This window comes from Vitis riparia, chromosome 11 (genome assembly GCF_004353265.1).
Source record: "Vitis riparia cultivar Riparia Gloire de Montpellier isolate 1030 chromosome 11, EGFV_Vit.rip_1.0, whole genome shotgun sequence".
NCBI classification, from domain to species: Eukaryota; Viridiplantae; Streptophyta; class Magnoliopsida; order Vitales; family Vitaceae; genus Vitis; species Vitis riparia.
Genome location: NC_048441.1, coordinates 13222102 through 13241470, shown reverse-complemented (window position 1 = coordinate 13241470; position 19369 = coordinate 13222102). Strand labels below are relative to the sequence as shown.

The following is a 19369-nucleotide window of genomic DNA, read 5'->3' as shown; positions in this document are numbered from 1 at the left end:
ATCGCTCTTCTTTCTCTTTTCTTCTGCCGGCGACACTTTCATCACCGGCCTGACCTCCCACCATAGGGCGAGCGAGTAGCACACCCCTTCAACCCCAATTTCTAGCGTGCTAGGAAGCTCCTCGCCGGATAATTTCACCAGGATTCTTGCCCACTGCAGCTCTTCTAGTCTCTCCGTCTGCGAATCCGTCGCTAAATACCCCCCGCATTTCTCTCCAACTATTCTAAAGACGTCCCGATCCCACAGTGAAACGGGAAGCCCCACTATTCTCACCCAGGCTTCACTCTTCTCCTCCCCTTCTAATAGACATCCCGTTCTAGGGTTCCACTTTTCCAGTCGCAGCATCGTCTTCCCTACCAAAATCCCTCCCATTTTGACAGCTTTTTCAGCTTCAGCACTCTTCTCGAACTCTAACAACACCTTGCCCCTTTCCAACCTAGCCAAACCTAAGTTACCCCTCAGCCCCCACGCACGGGCCATTTGGTTCCCCCAACTCCTTAAATCCTCCCCCTTTACTGTCTTTGGGTCCCACACTCCAACAATGCACTGATCCAATCTTTTTAGGTTTTGGACTACGTTCTTATGGCTTACTTCTACCCTCACCACTGACCTACCATTGCGTTTCTGACCCAACACCACTTCCGCATAGCTACTTCCCGCACATGGAGCCTTCAGCGTCTTCTCCTTCTTCTGGCCGTCCTTCCTCTCCGTGGACTCAATCAACGCCTTGAGAATGTCCAACATCGCAATCCAGCCTCCTTTCCCTCCATTTCCTTTGGGGATAAATATATTATACCTTTTTTTCTCCAGATCCTCTACACCCAGACGGATGAAACTACCTCCCTTATTCTCATCCCGCACCAGAGAGAAGCTCCTCCCTCTCTCCCTCCAGTTTCTGACCCATCTGCCTGTTCGTACATCCTCAATACACAAGGCTAACCCATCCACAACAAACCCTAGGCTTTCCAGCCCCATTTTGATCCACGAGGAAACCCCTTTCTTCCTTTCCTCAATAAAGACTTGCGTTTTGCCTTTCTTCCTCTCAGTCTCGATTTCGAACGTCTTCGACTCCACCACGAAGCTTCTCCTCCATCGGCTAGTACGAGCTTCCTCGCCACTGAAATATGTCTCACCCTCGCTCGCGAACAGCTCCGCTGGATCTCCTCCCTTTCTCCCTCTCGCTCTCTCTCCAGCCCTCACTCTCTCTCTCTCTTCCATCTCACTACAGAAATTAATGATCTACAGAAATTAATGATGATAATGATATATAAGACTATACAACATCAAATTGTTATATGATTGAATGTACTTTTGTTATGTAATTTAATTTAATGTGTGTTGCTTAGTATATTATTTGAAATCTATTAGAAAGAAAAAGTAATTTTGCCCGTAGGGCCGGGCTTTGGGGCTTGGATTTGGGAAAATGTACTCGGTCGGACCTGGGCCTAAGCCATCTCTCTAGCCCAAAAAGCCCACAGCAACCCATTCGAGGCCCAAAGATTTAGGCTTGGGCCGGGCCAAGGCAGCCCGAATTAACACTCCTAGTTTGAGAAATTAATGAAAAAACTGTTGACAGCTCTATAAAAGTTACAAATGATTAATTTAATGAAGTACAGAAAAGGAAAAAAAAAAACTTTATACACATTAGCTTGAACAAAAGGTACAGTTCCATGTAATCCAATAAGGGCAATAGTTAGGTGAAGTTGCAGTCCCATGGACCAGAGTTCATACGGTTAACAAAAATGATCATCAACTGTCAACCAATCTGCAAACTAAATCATTTGAGATGATAAGAAGTTTAAGATCACCACCTTCACTGTAAAGCAGTTGAAATCATGTGGAGCCTCCTGGTGCCAGTCTGCAACATCTTTAGAGCCATGGATGTTAACCAGCAGTTAGTTGGACATCAATCTAATCAATTAAGAAAAATGTTGCCAGAGGAGCAGTTTGTTGTACAGCTTAACCAGCAAGATAGCAATCCCATGAACCCTGGCTCCCTAGGTTGTGAGGTGTCCCTTTCCCTTCTTTGTAGAACTCTTACAAACTCATCCAAACTTAAGCTCCCATCGCGGTTTGCATCAAAAATATGGAATATTATGTCAACCACATTATCGGTGAGGGAGATACCACACACCTTATTCAAATAATCTCCATTAGTACACTAAATTATGCTTATTCATGAGAAGAAAAGTGTAGTATACATACTTGGCATGCAGCTCTTTGGAAATCTCCCTTTGTCAACTGCCCATTCACTTTCCCATAACTAAAAATTGCCCAAGACAAGGGCTGCAATCGTTTACGTAGCTCTGCAAAATTCTTGAATTCTTCAAGTGTAATGCGTATGTCTCTGAGTTGTGGTTCATCATTTAAGTCATCAACCCGGCGAAGAAACTTGTTTATATGCCTCATGTCAGCAGATGCAACCATGGACAGGGCAAAATCATTGGCTGAGATGGTTCCCCGTGACTTGCAATCATAATGTGCGAACTCTAATCGTAAGATCTAGAACATTCACAAGATGTTATTTAATATTCAAAAACTATAAAAAGATTTTGAGTAGAAGTTATTGATCTCATAGCTAAAACTGAAACTTTGTTGGAAACAAGTCAGTAAATTGACAAGTTGTGCCTTAACTTGCATCTTTCAGCAATGCTCATATGCATTTCAGCATGGTTGGCAATGTGCTTAGTATAACTTTCAAGGAAGAATGACTTCGAATGGCCATTTTGACGATTCCTAATGATTTAATAATATCCAACTCAATCCTCTGGATTGCCATTTCTTGAAAATCTTGAAACGCTCAACTACACTAACCTGTGATACCTAGCATTGTTTTATTCTCTTGTGAAAAAACATGTCAATCCTGTCCAAAATGTGCTATTCTGATCCATGACCTAAAAGAAATGCGAGAAAAAAAATAAAAAAATAAAAATTCAGAGTCCTACTTTCAGGGGTCCAAAAAAGAACCAGATGAGGTAGCAGCATAATGATTGGGAATGTAACTTCTTGCTTCTCCTACAACGTCTAGGATAAACCCTCCTTGCAAAGAGGATGGCAGATTGATCTTCTAGCATATTTCATGGGATTGGTATAATCATCTCTTGGCAAAGCGCGCACTAAGCATGGTTTCCATTAGAAGCCATTCTCTCTTGAGTTTAGTCCAATTAAGCCATTTTTTGGTTAAGACAACAGAATGCACAAATCTTAATCAATCAAAGTAGGATTTATTCCAGAATGAAAGAGCAAGGGGCAACATACCTCATCATGCAAATCTCTTAAGAATTGAACAAATGCTCCGTGCTTAAGGCATGACTTGCCATCCTTGCCAAAAAAGTACTCCAGCAAACCCCCATTCTCTACTGAACCCCCAACTTTGAGCCCAATTCGTAGCCCATCCCTGTGTTGAGCCCCTTGCCTATTGTGGCTCCGCATCAAAGCCATCACTCTCCTAAATTCCTCCCTGTCTATCTCTCTTTTAATGGATGGAAGCCAGAAAGGAATCACAAATCAATAAACAAAGGGATAAGAAGCAGCTTTTTTTGTATAAATGCCAAAAGGCCAACTATCTTGACTGAGAAAAAGGAAAATTCACAAGCAAGCCTAACAATCTTTGCCCTGTTTATGCCTGGTATTGGCCATGTATTTTGTTTGACATTTCAAGGACAAGCATACACAACATGCTTATTGAGGGAGTAAATATTTTCCCAATCAAGAAATAAACATTTGAGAAATTGGAGCAGCATGCAACTCATACTTAGGTTGGATAAGAAAACAAAATTGCTCAAAGTTCATAGATAATGATAACAACAATATAATAAACGCTAGGCTTAATAAGAATGCTGCTATTCATGCCTGGTTTTAAAGATTCTCCAAATGGTTTGAGATGATTGCATGTTTACATTGTCATTGCTAAATTCAAGTACATTACTTGTTTGTATCACATGGCTTATTTTGCCAGAGAACATTACTTATCATGTGGCAGAAGCAGTAAGCAGGTGGTGAAATTTTAGTTCCGTATTTCTAAGAACTTATACAACTATGAAAAAGCAAAATATTGTAGATTTTATTTTTATTTTGACTTTTTAATGATTCTGAAAAGGTTATCATTGGAACAAGGATTGAATGCAACATGAAGAGTTTGATCATCCCAAATTCAAGATTGATTACACAAGCTTATTAAAAATTATCTAAAAGTTTCTTTTTAGGATTCTAAAGCATGAGATTCACCAGATTTCAGCATATATTCAAAATCATTGTCATTACCAGACCAACAAGTCTGATATCATCATGGTCCATGGATGTGCTTTGTCATTTATTTAATACCATCTCCGAAGAAATTTTTTCATCTTAATCTCATGGGTTCAGGATCCTTGAGACAGCTGCAAAGCATGTTTCTAGGAACCAAACACAAGGCGTAATAACTAAAACATCAAAAGATTTCTCATCAATCCAGCGTTCACTACTATTGCTGTGTTTTGGTGTGATTTTTTGAGATGATAAAGAGTCACTGTAGAAGGTTAGGATGGCTTATATGCATGTAAAATGAAAAATGAAGGAGACTCTAATTTTCAGGATTGAGTTGACAGGTCAATTGAAATTATAGACAATTCACCCATCACAAACATGGGTGTAAAGCACTGCATGATAGCAGTAGTAAGGACAAGGTCCATAGTGGAGAAGTAGGGATAAGGGGAATATTTGAGATTTCAAACATGCTCTGCATCTTCCACCTAGTTAATAGATGCCCTGTTGTCTGTGCTGTAGGGAGCATTTTGATTTGTATGTCTCTGCTTTTAAGGTTCTAAGAAACAAAAATTAAAAAGAAAGAAAGGATCTCATGTTTGGATTGATTGGGGGACAGCCTAGAACCAGTGGAGAATGGTTCTCCAAGGAGGATAAGATGTATTCTGCCGTTTGATAGAGCCCTCATAATGCTATAGGAAATTCTTCAAACGAATTGTCATGAGTGTTACCCAGCCCCAAACCCAAGGTATTCAGGATAAACTAACACTAGAAACCTAGTGAAAGTTCAACGTGGGTGTACATCAAGGAAGATGGCTGCCTGGCTGCATTATTATGGCTGATAGTTTTAGGCCATGTAACTAAAGACAGTGTTTGGCTATGTATTCTACTCTTCAATGAGTATTATGAACCATTTAAATGTCATTTTCTACTTGGACTACATGTAGAAAATAGCATGAGTAAATGTTTCATGGTTTCAAAAATTTCTTTCTTAATTGATTATGCATTGAAAGCATAAATAAACAAGTTGAGTTACCAACAAAAAAAGAAACAAGAAGTTAGGAAATTGTAAGGCTGATTTCAAGAAGGGTAAGTTTAAGGATTGCAAAGATTCAAACATATTTCTTGTGAAGTGGAAGAGCTTTTGAGAAAAAACCTCACCTAGTGAACTGGGCTTAAGTGTGTTTGGATAAGAAAAGAGGGGGGTCTGGGCATTAGGAATCTCTTTGCTCTTATTTACCTACCAAAAAAAGGAATCTCTTTGTTCTTAACATGGTGTTGTTGGATAAGTGGGGTTGGAGATTTTCTTGGAAAAGGATTCCTTGTGGAAGTGAGTGATTGTTGGGAAGTTTGGGGAAGAAGTAGGAGGTTGACGTTTGGGTGCTTAGGGAGGGTTATGGTGTTGGCTTTTGGAAGACTATTAGAAAAAACTAGGAGGTTTTTAAAAGCAAAGTCAGCTCCATTGTTAGGAATGGGAGGAGAATCAAAGTTTTGGTTGGACAAGTGGTGTGGTGACACCTAGCTAAAAGAGTCTTTCCCCACCTGATTTTCCGTTGACGATTCAAACGAATCATGGGTAACATATATGTGGGGGCAAGATGGGGTACTAAGGCGGTGGAGGTTTGGCGGTTGGAGGTGGCAGTATCTGCCAATTCATTAGAGTCTATGTTCCTCAAGACAGTTCCATGATTGAGAGTTAGAGATTGTGGAAGCCTTTCTACAGGAAATTCAAAAGCATTCTATTAGGCGTGATATAGAGGATAAAATGACTTGATCAGTTCAAGGAATGGAAAGTTCTCTGTTAAAGCTTTCCATTCTTTTTTGGCCTCAGGGGGTACAGGGACTTTTCCAGCTAGAGTAGTTTGGAATCCACGGTCCCAATGAGAGTTGGTTTTTTTGTATGGGAAGTAACTTGGGAAAGGATCTTTATACTATACCGCTTGAAAAGAAGGGGGTGTATTTGGCAAATTGATACTTCATGTGTAAAAGGGAGGAGGAATCCATCGACCACATGCTTCCTCTGTTGGTCTTTTCCTTATTTGGGTCACAGCAGGTGATTTAGTCTTCAATTCTGTTGATGTTGCTAAGCTGGAATGGGGTTCAAGTAGGAAAAAGGCAAAAGACCATTTGGCGTAAAAGAAATTGGAGGGGTTTTGATGATGTGGAATCCACGAATCAATTGCTAAAATCCTCCTTTTTGGATTATACTAGGAATCATATAGAAGGAAAGACTTCTGTCTTTGATCCATTTTATTGATTGGTCAGGAGTAAATAATTGTGGCCTGCTGGCTATTTCCTTTGTTTACTCCTGTCTTTGTCCCTTTCTCTAGGTACCCTTTTGTACTCCAGTGTACTTAGCTTAAGCCTTACCTATATCTCTAATATTTCCTGGTTGCTTATGAAAAAAAAAATAATAATAATAATGATTGTTTGAGAAGCTATCTAGATGTCTTGTTCTTAGATGGATGCACAAGATGCCTACCCATTATTGTCAAGATCAAACATTTTAAACGCCACAGAGAAGCTCGACTCTGGAATGCTGAGTAGTGTGACCAAAAATATGTACCTGTTGCCACAAAATTATGTACAAAACAATTATGCCAAGAGCACAAATTTCAAACAGATTAAGATGAAAAACATAAAAATGAAAAATAATCTTTTTAAGTTCTGCAATCATGGGAAAAAACTTACTCGGGAAAAGATATAAGTCCATCATTATCAGTATCAAAAAGCATGAAAAATTGTGAAGCGGTGTAACGTAAGTCGCTAGGAACCCTCTCCCCTCTCAGACTCCCATATCTAACATAATCTGATTCAGACGGGGGAAATACAGGAACTACTGCCCGCATTAAGTCAGCGGGCGTCATGAATACCTCCCCATTAGGGGCTCGGAAGGATGCAAAGTACTCGAAAACCTGCAAATAAAATATGGTGTAAGAGATTCAGTATTATTATTATTATTTTTTTCTTTTGAAAAAAAGATGAATACCTTTTCAGGGGGACTTCTCATCCTCATGCGCTTTTCGTACTTAAAATAAACCTCCTTCCTATATGCATCTGAAAAAGCAAAACTCCAGCATTATTTATCATTTCTTCGAAACATTAGACTCATCAACTTCCTTCTTTCGATTTTCTCGGGAATCAATTGAAGGAAACAAGGAAAAGGAAAGTACCTCCAAAGAGGTACTTGGGTTTCTTGACAGGAATGGAGTCCGGTGAATCAGAGTGTCGGAGACCATTATCCTGTGTGGCGGATGCAGCCACATTGGACCAATCAGCGAATGAGAAAAGCGGGGTCGCATCTGAAGACGAACAATAGCAAAAGCCGAGGCTAGGCCCAACGATGAGGACCCCTGATGACAACCATCTCACCAACATTTTGAGTAAGGAGTCTGGGCCCTTATCCTCGTCGTAGCTGGACCCACCGTAATATCTCAGTGGCCGTGATGAGCCGTCCGATTTGTTGAACAATGAAGGAGCAATCAAGACTCGGCGTATGGAGGGTGAGGATTTTCTGAGAGGTGCCATCCACATGGTACCGGGTGTGAGAAACGAAGATAGGAGAAGAGGGACGGGGTGTCGGCGGCTGGGAAAAGGGAATACGTAAACACGTGAATCTGAAACAGTGAAAGAGAGAAAAAGGCGGTGCCGTTTTGACCGAGAATGGAGTACCTGGGAGGTTTGACCTTGAGTTCTTCCCAACGCATGGTTGGTTGGTTGATAGGATCCCCGCCAAAAACTGGTATAGAGTGTGAAGAGCAGGGGCTGAAGGGGTTTGGTTTGATTTGGTTAATGGTTTTGGACAAAAATATCTTCCCACCGATTGAACCCCTCCTTGGCAAAAGCTTATCATCAAATTAGTGACTACATTTTAATTTTTATCCTCAAATTAATACTGAAATAAATAAAGGATTACATAATCATTAAGAAAAAAAACAGTGGGACAAAAGCATAATTAGATGTATAAACATCCCCAAAATGGATTCAAAATTAAGGAATGGAAATGGAGGCTATCAAGGCCCAGAGAACCCTAGTGGTGTGATATGGGTGTTGGGGCAGATCCATTATATCTGTCAGCCCAGGTCCATTATAGCTGTCAGTCCAAACAAGAATTAAGAGGAGCCATTATAACACATTAACACCGTCCCGCAGTGTCCCACATCGCTCCCAGTCAGAAGAAACCCAAAACAACTTGCCTATAAAAGATCTGTCAACGTTAGGTTCAAAAGCATGGAGCCGTGTGAGGAGCACAAAGCGAACTATTCTTTCGCCTTTTACTAAAGAATACCGTGTGCTCCCCATCCAAAACGGCATACATTTATTTTTGGAGGAGCCATTCCATAAATGGATTGGCTCCCTATCAAACCATCTTAATAAATTCCCAATAATTATTGGATCTGCGTATTGATATGGTTAAAGCCCAAGGGTTTATTTGGTTACCATATCAAGTGTAAGGAAACCTAGAGCATTTAGCAGCGGCTAAGTTATAAATGGGTTTGTTGCCCTATTCTTAAAGCTAATGTGGACTCACCATAACTAATAACTAATGGTGCCTTATTCTTAAAGCTATTGTGAACACACCATAACTAATGGTGTTAGGTGAGTTCTTCGATATCATATCTTGCTAATTTAATCACATTAATAGACCCATTCAATGGTCTGACCTCCCTTTTCCCAACTATACTTGTTTCCACAATTTCCTTTTTAAGTGAGTCATGTGACCAAACTTACACATCAATATGCATGTTAGCATATATTTCATTTACAAGAATCATCAACCCTTTTGAAAAAATATAGAAAAATTAAAGATAGTATCTATATTATTAATATTTTAATATTTTAATCTAAAAATATATAAAATACGAATTTTCATTTTATATATATTTTCAAGTTTGCACATAAAAACATATTTTTTTCGAAAATTGATTACATGAATCCCGATTCCAAATGAATAATGTAATCAAAGAAGAAAAATTGATTGAATTGGTTATAGCTTAGTGGGGGACAATGAATTATTTATTTATTTATTTATTTATTTTTAATACAAAGAAAAAAAAGGGTCTTTAAGAGGAGTTAAATGACGCAAAAGGGCAGATGCACCCAACCCAAATCCCAATAAATAGTGGTGTAGCTCAATCATTAATAAATTGGTTTATCCCCATGTTAAGTGGACAATCAATTGAAAATCTTGAAATCATTATTTTAATAAAAAGGAGAGAAAAGATGGGTTATGTGAAGATAATTTGTGGACTTTGATATGATAAGAAGTGTGGTAGTTGGGATTGTGTCGATACTCTTAAAAGGGCCTTATGGGCTATGGGTAACTTCTCCCAACCATTCACTTTGACAATCAAAGCACGGGACTCAAGCCTGTCACTAGAGTTTTTTAATCCCCTGCCTACTATGCTTCCTTTATTTGACCCTCAACGCCTGCGATTAATTTGATAATAATGAAAATATCGGGAATTACGAATATTTTGACTCTCAACAGTCAGGATAAATTTGATAATACGATTTTTTGAAAACATCGGAATCACGAATATGTCAATATTTTAATTTTAGGGATATATAAAAAACATATTGTCAGATATTTTGTCATAAAATATCATCACATAAAAATTAATAACAATCCTAAAATATTGAGAAAAATTCCAAAAATATATATATAAGAAATAAATTAGATATTTTAAAGCTAATTATTTTTTTAAAAAATTATATATATAATTTATTATATTTAATAATAATATCATTTAAGTCGATAAAAAATATAAATTTTATAAATGTATATTTATTATTAAGTTGTATTATATATTATTTTATAATAATATTATGATAATATAATTTTTTTTAAATATATTTAATATTAAAATTATGATCCATTTAAATTTAAATATATTTAATTCTTTTAATATATTTAATAAATATATAGATTATGTAAAAATATTTAATAAGAAAATTATGTTTTATATTTTTGATAATAAAATAAATCAAATGTAAAAATAAAGAAATTAAAATTAATTTATTTAATAATAAATATCGATACAATATAAAATATCAATAAATATTGATGAAATATGAAATATATGTTCAAATACAAAAAATATTTGAAAATATGGGATGATGAATATATCTTCCCAAATTTGCATCGGGATTCACGTCCCCATATTTTAAATCTTGACCGTAGCTTCTATGGTAAGACAATTTTTTAGTACTGATTTTTTTTTTCCCTGAAAGCTGCGGGGCTTCACGGGTTATTTGTAGTTCTAAAAGGGAAATTAACTGGAGTGAAATGTTTTGCCAATCACTCTACAGGCTTTCCAACTAACCTTTTTATTAATCAAATAATTTCAACACACCAATAATATTCATCATTGTCTTGTAGAAATCAGACAAGTTAATGTGTGAGGGCCGAAAAAAGAGAAACTATAAAAAGGGCTGCAGGCCATGACAGTCGAGTGGGGTCGCCCAACTTCTACCACAAAACATGTAGTAATGGGGAATCTGAAGGGCCCATTTCTAGCACCATCACTATGAAAATTGGAACTCCGTTAGGGCTTGAGGGGTTGAAATCACAAAGGGAGTAATAGTGTTCAAGTATTGATTAATGAGAGCGCCGTGGGATCATTTTCTTTGGGGTTGTAATACACTAATATGGGGGTTCAAACTCCCTTTGAATATTGGTGGCACTTTCACCTGCCCGGCTCCACCTTTGCCCCGTCGCGCCCGCCACCCACTCCCCACCACCACCACCCAGAGAAGAAAAACAAATGATGACTAATCCCCTTGGAAAACCTATTTTTAGAGGATATGAGAGGCCAGAAAGTTCACGCACTACCTGCATTTGTATTTTCATTGGTCGCTTTCGGAGACTCAGCTACCTTCCAAATGTCATTGAAAGCGAGGTAGAAATATCCCAAAGTACGCACCAGTAATTTATCCATAATATTTACTTGCTCCTTCACCATCTCATCTACTTCTTCTGCATCTCAAATCGCAAATATATATATCATATAATACAGAAGGAAACAGTCAGAAGCAACAAGCCATGGACTGGTTCTCCTGGTTATCCAAAACTGACCTCGAGCCTTCACTTACTTACGAATATGGCCTCGCTTTTGCTCGCAATGAGCTCCAAGAAGAGGATGTGGTTCATTTCAATCACGAATTCCTCCAGAGTATGGGCATCTCTGTGGCCAAACACAGGCTTGAGATCCTCAAGCTTGCTAAGAAGGAAAGTGGGGAGCGGCACAATACTCTTTCCGGTCTTCTTCAGGCCATCAGCAAAGCCAAGAGGAGCTTCGCCAAGTGTGTTACCAAATTGGCTTTTCATGGGGATTCAGCTCGTTCACCGCTTCCGATTTCGACTTCTTGCCAGGGTTCATGGAGGGGGGTATTGTCAAGGAAGCATGACAGTTCGATGGAGCTCAAGCAAGGGGCGCTGCTGCTCACGGATGGGACCAGCGCAAAAGCATCTGGGCCTTCCGATGAGAGGAAGTTGCTGCCAATTACGAGACCAAGCTTATCTGGGCCTTTGAATGTGAGGGTCATGCAAGATAGGATGCTCACAAATGGCAGCCCAAGGTTATCTGGGCCTATTAATGGAAGGATCATGCAGGATAGAATGCTCACAAACGGGAGCCCAAGATTGTCTCGGCCCCTGGATGCGACAAGCAGGAGCCCAAGGTTATCAGGGCCTCTGGACCGAAGGGTACATGACAGATCGCGGTTCACAAATAGAAGCCCAAACCTATCTGGGCCACTGGATGGAAGGGCCCAAGAGAGGATGCCCAGTATTGCAAACAGAAGCCCAATAGTGTCTAGGGCTGTGGATGGAAGAGCCCAAGAGATATTGAGGACCCCTTATAGGGGAAGAAGCGTATCCGGGCCTCAGGATGGAAGGATGCCAGAGGGGAACCGGCCAAACAGGAGCCCAAGGCTATCGGGGCCTCTGGAGGGAAGGGCCATGGGCCTCGACAAGGAAAAGATTGAAGGAGTAGATGGATATGATTCAATATGGGCGACCATGTTTCAAGATATGAAGCCCACTTGAAGCGTGCACTTTCTCTAGTCAGCAATTTTTGAAGGGTTTTTCGTAAGAATGACAGCGTTTGTAAATTGAAGAAGATTAGGTTTTTGGAGGGTGGTGCACTAGTGCCACATGGCTTCTGATTTTCCTACGCAAAAAAATCAAATGAAGCTACAACTTCTAGTGTGAGATTGAGTTTTTTTGGATTAGTCAATCTTGTTTTGTACTCCCATGCTTTAACATCATTGTTTATGCGATCCAATTGTTGAAAATTATGTGCACGAGACAGTGTTTGGTTTCGCTGAGCCTACACTCCTTCAATTCACTGAGTTTAGGGGGTCTTGTTGGTGCCAAAAATGAAATTTACTTGTTTTTCTGAAGTTTCATATTGAACCAGAATAATGATTCATATTTTAAAGTTCTTTCAACAGATTCTGTGTATATGAAGACAATTAAAAAATTAGGATGAAGATTAAAACTTGAAAGATATCCGGTGGACTACCTATTCATCCCCCTAGTTTCATTAATCAAGACAAGTTCTTTCAACCTCAATCACAGCCAATTCACTCAGATAAATCTTCATTATCAAGCTCTTGTTTAAACCATATAGTGGTTAAATCCTGTTTCCTGATATAACAAATGAATCAATTTTTGGTTTTCTGCCATGAGCTTTATGTCCTTTTGACATTCACCAGCCACTTCAACAGAGAATGAGGCTAAAGAAGGAATCTTATAGTTAAACAATTGTGGGGAAAAGTTAAGACCCTAACAGAGGAAAGAAAACTCCCAGCCAAGTGACATGAGGTAAACACTCGTCCCCTCTTTCAAAATCCCACTTCAATCAGATTTATGATCGACATTGTAGATACAACAGTATTTTCATTCCACACTTCTTCAATAGGGTAGTTTTAGCTTTAAAGACTCCAAAAAAGGACTATCATATTGCAGCCACTTTCTTACACACTGCAATCCAGATCAATCCTTATCATTCCTTCTCAGTAGATAGCAAAACCCACAACCCCTCATACCCCACCTCTGTTCACAAATTCAAGTACCAAATGACAGCACCCAACTTGCATTTTACCAGACTACAATCTCTTGATTGATTTCCAGGGACTGGTCCATTGAGATCCACACCATTGAAGAGCTGCATGATATACATGACTATAAGACTCAAAGATTAGCTTCTAATGGTATCACCAGAATTTATGAGAATTCCTTCCATCATTCAGGGAGTTCCAAGGGGGAGTATCTAAAGAAGGTGAAAATATCTGTAAGAGATCTCTTACATCTTTAAAGAGCACCAAGTGATGAGCAAGAAGATTTGGAAGAAGCAACCACTTGCAAGTTCTCAAGTATTTATTAATTTAACTTGTGTTTTATGTTATCAATTTCTCAAGTTCTCGTGTTTCCCTCAAGATTTCATCTTGGAACTTGGAAGCAGAACATGGCATCCAATATTGTTGAACTTGTATGCTTTTTAATTTTTTATCAATGCATGATAGAATATGGATTAGAGCTGTCAGGAATCTCCTAACATCGTCTTTTCCTATATGTGCAAGTTGAAGCAATTTGGCACCAATATGTTCGATTTGCTTAAACCCCACAATATGGCAGATATAAATTTGTAATGCTGACATAACAAACCAGATGTAAAAGTGTGCTAATTTAAGGAGGGTTCAAACATGCACTGAATTGACGAGAGTCCAAAAGAACACAAACTCACTTGGAAAAATGGTTTTCCAAGAGGATCCAGCGCTTCCATGCTCCATTTTGATCAACTCAATGATCTGAATTTTGAGGTAGCCTGAAGGAGCCTCCTGAATATAACATTTGGTAAACAGGTCTGATTCTCATGGTCAGAATTATGCTCAGGATGGAGCCCACACCACAGACACCAGCCAGAACCAGGAAGGTGAGTCTAAAACAATTTGGACCCAAGCAAGAGACACTTGAATTGAGTAGATTCATTCCTTGCTGCTTTGCTGCCTCATTATCATACACATACCCTGCAAGGAGACCAGAGAATAGAAAGGCACCAAGAGGATTCCCCAGCGACATGAAATTGTAAAAAATACCAAAATGCTTCAAGCCAAAAAGCTCAGAGACAGTTGGGACCATGATAGAAAATTGAACACCATAGCAGATCCCAAGTAATGCAGTTGCAGCATAGAGGGTACCATCAAGAGCAGAAGCAAACAGCAGGTATGTAATGACCATAATTACTTGAGTGCATGTCATCCAAATTGTCCGAGGGATTGTTTTTGACCTGCAGAGAATTGAAATCCTCATGTGATCATAATTAACTCTCTATAGAATAATGGAGAAAGAACGAATAAGTGTATATTTTTGGCACATCTGTGATGCACTAAGGCTGGTTGTTTAGGGTCATCCAAGAAGAAAGTTCAAGTAAGAATTCCTGGTGATGTCCATCAGCATATATATCAAAAATTTCTTGGAGCACATGAACTAAGTTCTTAATTCAATTTTCTAGGAGATACTGTAGAAAATTCTAAAGAAAAGCAGGTATCAAACTTACAGGCCCAAGCTATAATTTTGACAATTAAAATTCGTTCTGACATAAACTAAAGGCATTCTTCCTTGAGACATAATATTAAGATAGGCCATTCCAAATCTGAAGTTATTCTGCATGTTCCTGACCATCCAACTTACTGTAATATTTCCTTCCTTTCCATTTTGGTTTTCATTAATTTTATTTTATGGATGATGTTCCATGACTGGATTCTAAAGTTTTCTGACTTAAACAATCTTAGATCCTAACCATCTAGGGAGGTGAGCCGTACATAAAGATTAGGAATCAAAATACTTCAATTCAATTACCTGCATATTAATCAAGAACTGGCACATACCTGAGAAAATGTTCAGAAACAGCACCTCCACCAAGACGGCCCAAGAAATTACAAAAGCTGAAGAGACATAACAACATTGTGGTGTTATGCACACCTTGTGCAATCCCTATCTGGGCCAGGTTATTGAGAACAGTTACCCCAGAACCCACACCAGCAAAGTAGACTAAGAACAGAAGCCAGAAATCAACCTTGACTAAAGCTTCAGTGAACTTGAAGTCTTCCCCTCTTCGGGGTCTTCTCTTTTTCTTCACTGCCCCCTCTCCCTCAGCAAGGAGCATATCTATCTCTGACACACTGTCATTCTTGTGAAAACTTCCAAGGCTTGCTGTTGACAAAGATGATGTCAGCAATGGTTCTGTTTTGTCTGCGTTTTCCTCTCCTTGAAGCATACTTTCTGAAGACCCAACTGGTTGGTTGAGTATCCCTGATTTGCTGCGATTTGTGGGGTTCAAGGTCATCTTTATAGGAATTGCTAGTGGAGCCATGAGAAGGAGAACCATTGCAGCAAGAAAAGTATAGGAAATTGGAGCACTTAAAGAAAATATATCATTCAATATTGTAGTTGTGAGAAGATATGAGCCAAGCACAACACTGGCAGCCTGAGTAAAAAGAAAATGGCCATGCTGTGCAGAGTCTTCCCCAGAAGCTGGAGTACAAGGCCTGACGAAATACATCATGGTGAAACATATAAGAGGAACACCAAGGGCAAGGAACATCAAGAGCTCGGACGAGGATTTGTGAAGTGTTGTGGTGTAAATTTCAGTATATACTGCAGCACTGAGGCCCCCATAACCTTTGAGAATGCCTGCTACTGTGCCCCGACTGAGAGGGAAGTTTCTCATGTTGGTCACAAGCACAGATGTGCTCAACCAAGCACTACTGTTGGTGGCAACACAAAGTGCAAACCATAACTGCCATGTCATAAAAAGAATGTATATATCATTTATTGAAAATTCCAGGCTACAAAACTTAAATGTATGAACTTGGATATTCATATATTTTTGCTATAAATAAATTGGTCAAAAAGAAGTTACCATATTCTGTGTTTATTCGACTTACTTAGAAATACGAGTTTCTTTTAACAGAATGATGATTCTCCACAACATATTTAGAACGTCTATTTATGTCTCTTCAATTACTCATGAAATGGAAGCTAATATCACTTAGATGCAAGACATGCTTGACATGAATGCCCTTTTCAAGGAACAATGCCATATTTCATAATAACTTGGTGAATACCCTTTTCAGTTTATGACCAGTTTTGCTGATTGATATGTCGGTGAAGTGACTTCATTTTGTATAATTTATTGAGGAATATCCAGCTTGCTGTTATTAGCCTTGTCATAAAGGCTATTTGCAATCACTTCATCTCTTGTTTATATTGCTATATCCATGCAACTTATCAAAGGATGATAAAATAAGATTACATTCAAGAAAAATGCTTTCAGTTTATTTCCTAGAATTAAAGACATTTTGCAACTCGTAATTAGGCATACTAAGCAAAATGTTGGTCACAGATTTAAAGAAAAAAGAGTAGTGAATATAGTAGAAATCTCCCTTGTTTCCCTTAAGGGTTTCTTGCAAAATAACATAACTTCCCTGAGACTTATACTAATGCTCCATCCTCATGTTGATCAACTTCATCCATCATAAAACTCAATAAACAACTCAACATAGTCATAGAGTATACAGACATAGCTAGCCCACACTAGAAACTTAAGTAGAGATTCTCACTGTTTGGTCAGGTAAAGCACAGGATGACATAACACCAAATTAGTGTAACTTAGCTCTAATGCAACCAAATCATCAACAAGAACATGCTCATTTTTTGCTTCCATCTTCCACAAGATGCTCACTCAACTGTACATAAGATTGATCAAATTCAATAAAAATTTCAAATTTTCCAAATTAACACTATTCATCATTGTAATTGCTGGATTTTGTACTGTCACACATAGTAATCTTTTTAAAGCCTTCATATGAGATTTCACAATGAAGAAATGTCTAGTATTCTTAGACTTGGTCCTCCAATGCAGAAGGTGTTTCCATGGATAAAGATATATCCCACTTTGGAGATCCCATGTTCTTGATCAACCAATTAATCCTTCAAATTTCAACCAATTCACTTGCTTAGGAAAAAAAGTAGTAAGCAACTGTAAAGTTGAATTCCAACTGCTTTTTTAGTGTGTAAGGATTAAGCCATTACTCGTATTGGACGTCCTGGACTCCAAGTGCCTGGCCTAATCAGAATCCACTTGATTGACAAAAGCACAGTGTACAATGAAGGTCCATTCAATTAATCATAATTTTGAAATCCACTTATTCAATCCAACCATCAAACTCATTAAGCACCATGCCCCAGAGTCTTCAAGAGCTAAATTATGTTTAATTTAATTAATTTAATATAACAACCCACTTACAAGCCCTGCACATAGCTTGTTTTGACAACTTTGCAATCTGAAACCCAACTATTCATTTCTCAGTAGTGAAATTATAAAAATCTCATTCATGTATTGAGCCACCTCAAGATCCTTCTGAATTGCTATTCACTCAGCTAAATGACATTGGATCATGCTGTAAAGATGCTATCGATGTCCCATTCTTATAATCAACTTCTAGTTTTTCTCAAACTTACTAATCATCTGAAGACACTTCCAATCAAACATTAATTGAACATATAATTTATCTATATATAAAAAAATCAATCACTAAGATCATATCAACTCCAAATTTACCAAATTATATCAGTCGTATCAGCAGTACTGAAATAGGTAGAGGAAGAACAAAAAATAACTCAGAGATAGCTCTAATTCAAAGAAGACCTCAGAACACATCAAAATGGAAAATCAAGCCAATTAATAAAATCCCATCACAATCTAGACCAAGATTCAGAAAGCGATATGTGGGGAAAAAACCCAATAAAACTTCCAATCCTTAAAAGAATCCATCATGTAATAACCAGGCCGCCAAATGGGTATGCAAAAAATCCATTTTTAAAAAGTGAAAGTAAGGGGAAAACACAGAGAGAAGAGAGCTTACCAACCAAAAAGGTAAGGACAGAAGAGTACGGCTCAAGGCAAGCCAAAGAACACCATACCCAAGGAAGCAGGCAAAAGCACCGATCGAAAGAACAACCCAAGGAGGGAACTTGTTGCAGACAACGCCCGGTAGAAGGCCAACGTTCTCGCCGATGTCGTTGGCGACGCCGAGCATGGTGAGCTGGTGCTGGTTGAATCCCAAAACGGATTTGAGAGAATGGGAGTAGAGAGGAAAGGTGTAGGCATTGCCTGATGCAATCTGTACCCAAACTGCAGCTCCCAAACCCACCCATGGCGGTCTGCTTCCTGCTTTCAGTGTCACCATCACTTTCACACCACAAGAGCTTCCGCTCTTCCTCTTCCTCTTCCTCTTCCTCTTCCTCTTCCCCTTCCTCTTTTGGAGTTCGCTTGGACACACGGGGACAGAGGGAGGAGGGTCTTTGTCTGAGAGAAGCCTCTCTCACACCGTCACAAGTTCTCTAACTTAAGACTTTTCTTCAAAGCCTTTATAGGCTTTGCGTTTTCCCAAAAATATCATCCCTTCAAATTTTAAAAAACGTTTTGTTTTTCGTGTTGCACAAACAAAAATTAATACATAAATATTTCAATTTAATAATCTACACTCTCTATCTTCTCCCTGTCATCATCTCCCTCCATCATTTAAATATGAACATGAGACCGCCTCTTCATGAGTCTTTTGCAAGCAATGGAAATGGACTAAGGAGTTTAAAATTTGAAGAAATGGATAGAAATGGAAGGCTTAACATTGGAAGCAAATGGCTTGGATGAGGAGGGCAGGTGGAGCGTTAGATGGTGGGTGTTTTCCTCAAATTAGAAGTAGGCTCTTGTTTTTATTAGGCCCGCTATGGACATATATGATAACCCTTTCCCATCATACTTATCCCTAACATTTCAATTTACTATCACCCTTTTTATTTTTATTTTAAATTATTTTTTCATGTTTATTTCTGAAATTTTATTCAAATTCTTGCTAATAAAGTGTTAGCATGAGATGCTTTTATTAATGAGTTTCTAAAAAAGTTTCGAAATTGAAATTGTATAAAGGGTAAATTTCGTCGACACCCTCTCAAGTTTAATATAAATATACTAAATTATCGTAGATTTTAAATTTCATCCGGTAGCACCCATATAAATGTATTTTATATATAAAATTTAATTTTTAAGCAATATAA

The 19369-nt window shown here is 38.5% G+C and overlaps 3 protein-coding genes and 1 non-coding gene across 6 annotated transcripts; 2 read left to right on the top strand and 2 right to left on the bottom strand.

Annotated features, from left to right (window-relative positions):
• Positions 1-1554: 1554 nt before the first annotated feature.
• LOC117924546 (calcium uptake protein, mitochondrial-like) lies at positions 1555-8022 on the bottom strand. 2 transcript variants are annotated; one of them, XM_034843192.1, is made up of 8 exons: positions 7915-8022; positions 7416-7828; positions 7232-7299; positions 6934-7157; positions 6725-6808; positions 3259-3472; positions 2206-2502; positions 1555-2134 (listed from the first exon to the last, which is right to left on the bottom strand). In XM_034843192.1, the coding sequence occupies exons 1-8, from the start codon at positions 7947-7949 to the stop codon at positions 1916-1918; spliced, it is 1554 nt and encodes a 517-aa protein (XP_034699083.1). In that variant the 5' UTR covers positions 7950-8022; the 3' UTR covers positions 1555-1915. The 2 variants fall into 2 exon arrangements, with proteins under 2 accessions (XP_034699083.1, XP_034699084.1); XM_034843193.1 differs by lacking the exon at positions 6725-6808.
• A 454-nt stretch (positions 8023-8476) lies between these two features.
• LOC117925780 lies at positions 8477-8593 on the top strand. The gene has a single exon (XR_004653044.1). It is a non-coding gene; the product is annotated as a U5 spliceosomal RNA (small nuclear RNA).
• A 2533-nt stretch (positions 8594-11126) lies between these two features.
• LOC117925161 lies at positions 11127-12654 on the top strand. The gene has a single exon (XM_034844064.1). It carries the CDS (start codon positions 11288-11290, stop codon positions 12290-12292), a length of 1005 nt encoding a protein of 334 aa, XP_034699955.1. The 5' UTR covers positions 11127-11287; the 3' UTR covers positions 12293-12654.
• A 325-nt stretch (positions 12655-12979) lies between these two features.
• Positions 12980-18753, bottom strand: LOC117925160 (protein NUCLEAR FUSION DEFECTIVE 4-like). 2 transcript variants are annotated; one of them, XR_004652956.1, is made up of 4 exons: positions 18178-18753; positions 15139-16049; positions 13995-14537; positions 12980-13415 (listed from the first exon to the last, which is right to left on the bottom strand). XR_004652956.1 is itself a non-coding variant. In XM_034844063.1 (3 exons), the coding sequence occupies exons 1-3, from the start codon at positions 18499-18501 to the stop codon at positions 14051-14053; spliced, it is 1722 nt and encodes a 573-aa protein (XP_034699954.1). In that variant the 5' UTR covers positions 18502-18730; the 3' UTR covers positions 13800-14050. The 2 variants fall into 2 exon arrangements, 1 of the variants encoding a protein (XP_034699954.1); XM_034844063.1 differs by lacking the exon at positions 12980-13415 and having other exon boundaries at positions 13800-14537; positions 18178-18730.
• Positions 18754-19369: the final 616 nt, after the last annotated feature.